At 49.7% G+C, this 8,601-nt stretch overlaps 1 protein-coding gene across 2 annotated transcripts; it reads right to left on the reverse strand.

Annotated features, from left to right (window-relative positions):
* Window positions 1-1,924: 1,924 nt before the first annotated feature.
* Window positions 1,925-7,681, reverse strand: TMEM106C (transmembrane protein 106C). Of its 2 annotated transcripts, none has more exons than XM_045828951.1 (8): window positions 7,613-7,681; window positions 6,825-7,036; window positions 5,496-5,559; window positions 4,856-5,015; window positions 4,622-4,762; window positions 4,277-4,326; window positions 3,762-3,815; window positions 1,925-2,653 (listed from the first exon to the last, which is right to left on the reverse strand). In XM_045828951.1, the coding sequence occupies exons 2-8, from the start codon at window positions 7,006-7,008 to the stop codon at window positions 2,557-2,559; spliced, it is 750 nt and encodes a 249-aa protein (XP_045684907.1). In that variant the 5' UTR covers window positions 7,009-7,036; window positions 7,613-7,681; the 3' UTR covers window positions 1,925-2,556. The 2 variants fall into 2 exon arrangements, with proteins under 2 accessions (XP_045684907.1, XP_045684908.1); XM_045828952.1 differs by having other exon boundaries at window positions 7,508-7,627.
* Window positions 7,682-8,601: the final 920 nt, after the last annotated feature.

The following is an 8,601-nucleotide window of genomic DNA, read 5'->3' on the forward strand; positions in this document are numbered from 1 at the left end:
AGGAACACAGAGAGAACCTTAAAAGAGTGCTTTTGAGGTGATGAAGACTCTTACTTATAAACACAAAGAGTGAGGATTATTTTGCACAGAGGAAATACTTGAGACCCCTTAGGCTTCATGTAGGGCATTTATAAGATTCTTTCAGTAATTTGTCTCACACTTGGGTTTAGAACCCATAGACAGTGGAGCCAAGGACAGTGGGGATCCTGCTTTGGGGGAACTAGGGTTGAGGAAGAGATGGGGGCTGGTGAGTATAAAAGGCTGGTGATAACGTTTTAAACTTCTAGCTATGACTCCAGACAAAACACATCAGAAAATACAATCCTTAGCATACAGCAGGTGCTCAACAAATACTTTTTTGGAATGAGTAAATGAACAAATGGGGATTTCAACCAGGTGACACAGTGTAAGTGGTTAGAGAGCAAAGGGAGGGGTTATAGGAGAGGCCACGCCAGAGGCTACAGAGAAAAAGAGATCTCTGATGAAGCCTCATTTCCAGGAAACACATTCTTTCCAAATTCCAGTCCATCAGAAATCCAATGATGGCGGCAATGACACCGGAGCCGTCGCCTCCCCTCCCTGTCTCCCCGGTGTTGCCGAGAGCAGACTGTATGCGTGTGTTTGGGAACTGACAGACGGCGCGGCACACTATGCAGAGCATCCAGAGGTGCAGCTGGGATGCCGAGAATATAAATAGGTTTGAGAAGCCGTAGCATTATGAGGTCAGACTTAGGGCTCTGTTGAAAACAATTAAATGCTTTCATTTGAATATCATAGCTGGATCTAAGGTGATACTGGGCCCTGGCTGGTGTGGCTCGGCTGGTTTGTGTTGTCCCGCACAGCAAGGGGCCGTCGGTTCAAGTGCAGGTCAGGGGGCCGCGTGGGAGAGGCGACCAAGGGACATTTCTCTCCTCCTCTTTCTCCCTCCCTTTCCCTCTACAATATAAATAAATATATATATATATATATACATATACATATGTGTATATATAATATTTAAAGGTAATATTGAGAAGAAATGTTTTTGAGGCCCAGTCACAAAAATTATTAAAACTTAAGTACCTATATGAGTAGTCTTTCCAAAAATCACACGAAAAATATACTCGAGGCTATTTGGAAAACGGGAAAACTGAAGAGACACTGTAGCCATGCGAGCACCTTCACATGCTCAGGGCAGTGTTCTCAGAAAGGGCGGACACCCGCTTGCACGCAGGTCGAGGCCCATCACCGACACGCGGAACGGTCACCACCACTGTGTCCACACAGACCACTGAGCAACCCTGAAAGGCAGCTTTCAACCCTCAGCGTTCGGGTTACCCCATCACAGTCAATGTGAGCGGGTCAATAGTCCCCAAATGTAGCCTTAGTTAAATAAAGGCTCAGGGTGTCAGAATCACTAAGCAAATATTGCAGATCAGGCTAGAGGAATGAGGACTGATACGGATCCCCCGGCACCACCAGTGGCTGTTTCCTGAGTCCGCCCTGGCTGTGTTCTGAAATCTGGGTACTCAAGCTTCCCAACTACATCTTCTGCCATTGTCCAGTTTGACGGCCGGGTTTGGTGACAGTTCATGAAACTGTCAAACTCAAACCAGGCCCTCTTAACCCGAATGGCAGCCAGTTGGTGGGGAGTTATTCCTTTCCAGGAAGCAGCTTCACCCCTCTGGCATCTCTGTCCTACCTCTTCCAACCTCCAGGGGGCGCAAAGTGTTCCGTTCAGGAACAGCAACAGGGCGGCCTGTCACCAGCGGAGGCAGAAGGAGAAAGGTGAGGCTGTTTTTCTCTGACAGGAGCTTCCAGCGATGGTACAATGAGGGTTCCTTCTCTTCCCCTCCCAGCCTGTACTGACCTACTTAGCCGGCAACTCACTCACAATTCCCCCAGAGGTGTCTAAGATATCCCAGCAAGCAGAGGAGACAAAGAGGAATCGAAAGCAGGGTTTATTTTTTCTACCAAATCCCCAATCCATGTTCCAGCCAATGGATGAAGGGTAAAGCAAGCCCCACATAGATTCTTAGTAAAAACAATTAGAACTTTCTACAAGGAAAAAAAGTTCTGCTTCTTAAAAAAAAGTTACTAGGCATTTGGGAGACGAAACGATTTTACACACTGCGTGGTCTGTGCTCTCTTTATGCATTCCAACACCCCGCCCCTGTGGCCCCGCCAGGGCAGCAATGGTCCTGAACACAGCTGTGCAGCTGCAATGACAGTCCCGGCTCCGTGCCACCACGGTGTATAACCTAGTCCCATGGCAGGCTTCCAATTCATAATGCTCCAGGAACAGCTGAGAAGATCTGAATTAAATTCTTTGAGCCGTGAGTGTCTACTATTTGCTGGGCATAGACTGGGTGCTGGGCAGTGGATCTGCTGGTTGATGAGAAACATCAGTGGTGCCAGGGAGTTGAGTTTTCCTCTCAAGTGGCAGGAGGGTGTGTGCTGGGGACTAACAGAACCAGTTCCTCCTCCACCTCCACCACCTGGGGCAGGTACGGGCCCTAGAAGCAGATGCTGTGTCTCTTCTGACAGGTGTTGCCATGGAAGAACCAAAAGCAGTTTCTAAACAGCTGAGGAATTTTTTCCACAATCCACATAGTGATGCGTCTCCAAAGAGCTCTCGGTCATGTGGCCAATGTATGAAATCTTCACTGAAGTTCTAGGAACAAGAAACCAAGAATTCTGTTTTTGAGATGAAATAAGAAAAACTGCTCAAATAATGTCTTGCACACTCAGTCAACAAAATCCATGTATACACCCAATATCCCATCTTCACGGTTACGCAAGAGAATCTCTCTGCACCCACAGGGATGCTATGCCGCCCACTGACTTTCCACAGAAGCCTCAGTTCTCAACTGGGGACAGTTTTACCCCACCACGGACTTCCGGCCCCGTCTGGAGACATTCTGGTTTGCTACAACCGAGGGGGAAGGAGGCAGCGAGTGTTACTGGCATCGGGTGCGCAGAGGCCAGGGTGCTGTGAGGTGCCCACCCTACAGTGCGCAGGAAAGCACCCTGCAACAAGCAACCATCTGTGCTGGAGTGTCGACAGCGCCAAGGCTGGGAAACCTTGCTCTACACCCTCATGTTGCACGTGTCTGCAGAGACCCCTGTCGTCTGCAGATGTGACAGTCATGGCTCTAGGAGTGCCCCACAGGTCCGAGACACGTGGTATTTTTGTGTGGCTAGAGAGTCAGTCCAGCCAAATGCCTGACAAAGCGTTTTGTTCCTTATGAGTCTTATTAAGGTTCTAAAGGGTCACAACACTAGCCCTGTTTCACAGGAAATGTTCTCAAACATCTCAGTTCTGGAACAATCAGTTCTTGACCAAGTTGTTCACAGAGAAAACATCTTGGCTGTCCAACAAAATTTCGGTTTTTGATTCTCCACCTGACAGTCCTTCCATGCTGACACCTGTATGATCAGTCACGTGTCTCTCAGGCGATAAACAAAGGAGATTTGGGTTTTAAACAAATCGGCTCCTCGAATAGTTTTCTGGAATGAATTAAGTTTGAGAACTGAGGTTCCACCGCATACCTAACTGCTTGCTGTGTTTCTGGTGGTTTGCAAAGGGGGATGGACACTGCACCTAGCGGACACCAAGAGTTCACTGTGTCTGCGCCTGGAGGCGGCGGGCGCCCCTCTTTAGCTGTGTGCCCCGTGTTGTGGGTCCCACAGGACCTCCCGGGCAGAGGCGGCAAGCTCACACAGCCTGATGGTCCAGGCTCAAACACCAGGGCCATGGAACAGGGAGGAGAGTGACATACCTCATGAAGATCACTATGTTGTGCACCTGGACTTCAGGCAACGTGCAGAAGAAGCTGCCCAACAGCAAATACAGAAATAGTCAGTTTAGTTTAAAAAAAAAAAAAAAAAGAGGAGGATCAGTAGGAGAGTGCCGAGTTGCACTGTCAAACGGAGGGGCAGGCAGCCCTGTTGGGGACCCCCTCCCCCCACGGACTACCCCGACCTCAGCTCACCACAGCGCATCAGCCCCTGGAGTCCTTGCACCCTCCCGTGATACTTTTTGTTCTTTCAAACCCATCATATATAAACGCTGGAGCTTAGGAATAGTTCTAGTGGCTGAAGGTTCTCCTTTAGAGATCTCAGCATTTCAGTCACATTATCAAAGACCACACCCGCCAAAAAAAAAGCTCAAGACAGCCACAGCTAGGAAACCCATGGGCCAAAGGCTGGAGCTTCCAGCAGGACCGGCCCTGATCAACGGAGTACAGCCACACCCCCCACAGCGGACATCACACACAGAGAACTGCGTCCTTACTACACATAGGAAAACGGGCCTCCCATCTCCGCCTGCACAGTAAAATTGACCTGAAAAGAAAACACCAGAGTTGGCCTGTGGCCACGCAGGAGTGACACAGAACATTACTGTCATCAGCATCCAAAGACCTGGGAGCATTCTACCATTAAGGGGGTATGTGATTCCCCCCCCTAATTTCTCATAATGACAGAGCCCATCAGGTCTTTCTCATCAACCAGCTCTTACCAATGGAAATGAGAGGAAAGGGAAAGTAAAGAGGCTACGGCACCCCCACAGCCCCTGCTCTACTCTCAGGCCTATGGTGCAAGGATCCTAAAAAAGAAAAAACCCAAACAAACAGCATACCAATTGCTCGCTCCGAGGTGGAATGAGGGAAGTGTTAGTTGTCACATGTGACCCAACGACTGTATTCATGTACTGAACTTGGCTGGACAGGCTGGTCACTGCCACGGAGTAGAAGTTGGAGTTCCTGATTTTGAGGGTGGCCTGCAACAGGGCAAGTTGCGAGTGTAAGTTTGTTTCCTCAGAGGCCCGAGACTCACAGGCGCACAACCCAGGAAGGGAGGCCCTAAGTCTTACCTTGATGGCGAGGATTACAAGGGAGTCCTGATTATTAAATGTGACTTTCGTCACTCTGATGCCATCATCATCCACAAGAACTGAATGAGGAAACAGGAAGAAAGCCACCAAACCAAATGCCAGGAGACAGAGCAGGACAGACAGGAGGACATACTGTTTGCTGCAAATGACAGAGCACATGACCCACTCGGGTAGTCAGATTTCAAGGTCCAATCAGTTAAGGTTCACTGCAAAACCAGGAATCACGGGGGAGGGGCAGGAAGTACAGAGGGCTAGGAGCCACCAACAGGGCAAGAATGAGCGGAGTGGCAGAAGCCTCTGCTGTTTGCATTCTGGGAGGGGACGCTGAAGAGAGCAGCTGCGAGGACAGGAACGTCTCCTAACCTCCCAGGATGCTGCCCTTCTCCAGTTCCTTCCAATTCAGTTCCTTCACTTGGCCCTCAGAGTGTTCCTAGCTTCAAGTTGCCCCCACCCCAGATAGTGAAAGGGGCAGATACCTTTCTTGAGTGAATAGTATTAAGGAAATGGAGGAATTTACAAGAACAGATCAAAGTTTTAGAAAAGGAAACTGGCATTCATACGTATAAAAAGGGACTAGGGGTAGAAGTAGGTATTAACAGGAGAGAGGCAGGCAACTCACGTTCTCTGAGGGCGCAATCTCTGATCACTGTGAGGGATCAAAGCCACCAGCTCATTCACTTGCTCTACAAAAGAGCCAACAATTATTTTTGGTCAAATAAATCCTATGATTTGGCAATACTTTCCTTCATGTCTCGCACTAGCCTGCCACAGAATATTTGGAATTAGACGTTTCTAAAACACGAGTTTCACATTTTGGGTCTAATAAACAAGCAAATCTATAGAAAGTGCCACAAATTACAAAATATCTTGTTCTGACTTTCCTGTATAGCCTTGGGGAAGGCAACACCTCCCTAGGTCACTGTCTCCTCATCTCCATTACGAAAGCTTTGGAGTAGAGATGGTTCTTACAGCTCTAAATCTTTGTGACTCTCTATGTAAACTGTTATGACTTTCTGAAGACCACCTCCAAGAGGGATGGTCCCACACCTAATCTGGGCTGCACTCCAGAGTATTTGTTTTTCTCTCCCACTTGATATACATAGTTTTCAGATTTTACACGTTGTGAATGATTTACCATCTGCTTCCTTTGAACAGAAGCTTCCTGGGTGGTCCCCTACCTCCCACCAACCAAAGCTGTGCCAGGCCTTTTAACTGAGAACAATAAAGAAACGTGCCTGTCCACCCATCTACAGCAAACTGTTAAAAGACAACCAGAGGCCCAAAACAGTCATCTGTGGTGAAGCCCATGACAGTGAACCTAGACTTAATACCTGACCCAACTGCAGTCTCAATCTTCTTTAGGAATGTAAGCTTAATCAGTCAGTCTGGAATTTTCTGGTCACCAGCAATGGTGCAATCTGTCGTGTGGACCCTCTCCATCCCGCGCCCCCCCCGCCCCCCCCCCCCCCGCCAAGAACAATCCCCCTTGCCTGAAACAATTCTTTCTTTCCTTTTGCTAACGACTTTCATGTCCCACCCAGTTTCAGCCTATAAAAGCCTTCCACTCTGAACAGCTCCTTGGGGCTTCTCTATATTTGTTACATGGGATGCTGTTCAATTTATGAATCACTCGCTGAAGCCAATGCGATCTTCAAATTTACTTGATTGAATTTTTGTTCTTTAACTAAACCAAATGTTCCAAACCAAGGAAACAACAAAACAGTGGAAGTGAAGAAAAGAAAGGCTTTCAAATATAAGGAAACCAAGAGAAGTTGTGGAACCTGCCCAAATTTATCAAGTCAGCTGAGCTGGCTCCTGTTCAGGGCACCATCTACAACTATGGTATTACTGCTAGAATAACAGCTCCGTCTGGGAGAGAGGAGAAGCCCGGTGGGTACTTACAGATCCTTGCCAGGGAATCAACCTTCTCATGACCAAAGCTTCTCACCTGTTGGAATGTACCCTGTCCCTTGGCATGTGAGACAGGTGATGCTGTCCCGCCCAGTGAACTCCACATACGGGAACTGGGCAATGGCTTCTTCCTGCTCCCGTGCATCCAGCGTATCTTCTCTGTCATCTTTCTTTCGCTTGTAGGAGAAAGGGAGAGTGAAGGCGGAATGCTGGGACCCCATGGCGGAGATGTGCCACCTGTGTCATGTCCTAGGATGCAGAGAGTCAAGTGAGTGCATGTTAGTGGCCACAATGAGCAAGGAGAGAAGAAACTGTATCAGTAGGACAAGTGAAAACACAAAAATGACTAATCTGCTGTCCTGAGTGTGATCCCAAAGACCTGCACAAGTTCTGCTAGGACTTCATCTTGTAGCAGTGCTCCCCAACCCCCTCTTAGGGTCGGAGGAACAGGGCCGCTTTGGCCAACCTGCCCAGGTCTTCACCGACCCAGGACTCAGGACAGCCCAGCTCCCCCCTGATCCAGCTTTGCCCCTTCCCGTCCAAACTATTTGCAAACTCGGAGCCCTCCTCAAGAAAATCTTCCTGAACAAACAACAGACACCAAATTGGTGACAGGCCTTAGAGATCCTCTCATTCGCCTCTCAGCCCCGGGACACAGGCTCAGGTCACGCCCCCACCCCCGCGCCCCACCCCTTGCAAAAAACAATGCTCGGAGCCCACCAGACTCGCTTAGGGCGGAGCGAAAGCCGGAGTCCCTGGACTTGCAAGGTGCGAGCCCCCAGCAGCTGCTGTCTGGCCGCCACCTCCCCGCGTCACCGCGTTTACCTGCCTCTGGAGTCCTCGGAGCTGCCCGCACTCGATGCGCACGCGCCGAATGTCCAGCAAGCAATCCGGGGAATGGCAGCAAGCGCGCGTGCGCTCTTCGCGTCCCAGCACTCAGCGCCGCTAGAGGGCGGCAGAGTGCGGGGGAGGAAACCGCGCAGAGACGGGGAGAGAGAGCGCGCGCGTAGCTCCGCGATTACGCAGAAACGCTGGGAAAGGCTCCAGGCGAGTTTCCTGAGCTGAATTTCTCTCTGCCCGGGGAGGAATAGGGAGGCTCCGGCGGTCAAAGGCAATCTCAACTATGTTTTTGAGCACAGGGGCTGTGTAGACACACCGAAGGTACAAAGATGCAGAAGACACCAAACCTTCCCTCGTCCTGCCCTTCACACGCAAAAAAAGGCACGCACGTAGGGATTTGTAGTGCGGTTTGTCTGTAGGCGCTGCCACGTTGAGCTTAGCCCGTAGCAGAAGGAAGTGAGGGCGGACATGAGGCAGGTAAGGTTACTCAGGATGATGCTGGGGAGAGGAGAGATTCTCAACTGAGTGAATGAGGGGCCTGCTTGGCAATGGACGGCGAGGCTGGGCTCCTTCAGGGCTTTGCCACTCCCGTCTCTCCTCCTTCTGCTGAGGGTCAGTGAATGGAAAATTACAAAGAGGAAGCATTAGGGGTCAGGGGAATGCTGGCTACTAGGATTCTCACTGAAGACGTGCGGGATAATCAGACGTCCCTTGGGGTTGGTGGGAAATGAGGAATCCTATCAGATTGGAAGGTAACCAGATAGCGAGGGTTGACAATTCTTGCTAATACTGGATTTTACTATAAGTGCACAGAGGGGCCTAGGGAAGAAGGTTCAGGAACCTGACTAAACTTTGGTCAAGCAAGACACCTTTGTCAGAAGCAACAGGGAACCATTGCTCCTCCTTTTTCTACCTCTGTCCACACATTCCCGTCTTGAAATCCAGTCTTCACCTTTCTCCTTGCCAGCACTATA

The sequence above is a fragment of the Phyllostomus hastatus genome, unplaced genomic scaffold (genome assembly GCF_019186645.2).
Source record: "Phyllostomus hastatus isolate PE091 unplaced genomic scaffold, TTU_PhHast_1.1 phas_scaffold_93, whole genome shotgun sequence".
Taxonomy (NCBI): domain Eukaryota; kingdom Metazoa; phylum Chordata; class Mammalia; order Chiroptera; family Phyllostomidae; genus Phyllostomus; species Phyllostomus hastatus.

What these genes read in the sequence shown, in the direction of transcription:
- TMEM106C (XM_045828951.1), bottom strand. Translation starts at nt 7,008, where the DNA reads ATGGGGTCCCAGCATTCCGCCTTCACTCTCCCTTTCTCCTACAAGCGA. An exon ending in GACAGGGTACATTCCAACAG is followed by an intron (nt 5,560 to 6,824) that starts GTGAGAAGCTTT and finishes GCTCTTTTGTAG; the next exon opens with AGCAAGTGAATGAGCTGGTG. An exon ending in AGATTGCGCCCTCAGAGAAC is followed by an intron (nt 5,016 to 5,495) that starts GTGAGTTGCCTG and finishes TGTCATTTGCAG; the next exon opens with CAAACAGTATGTCCTCCTGT.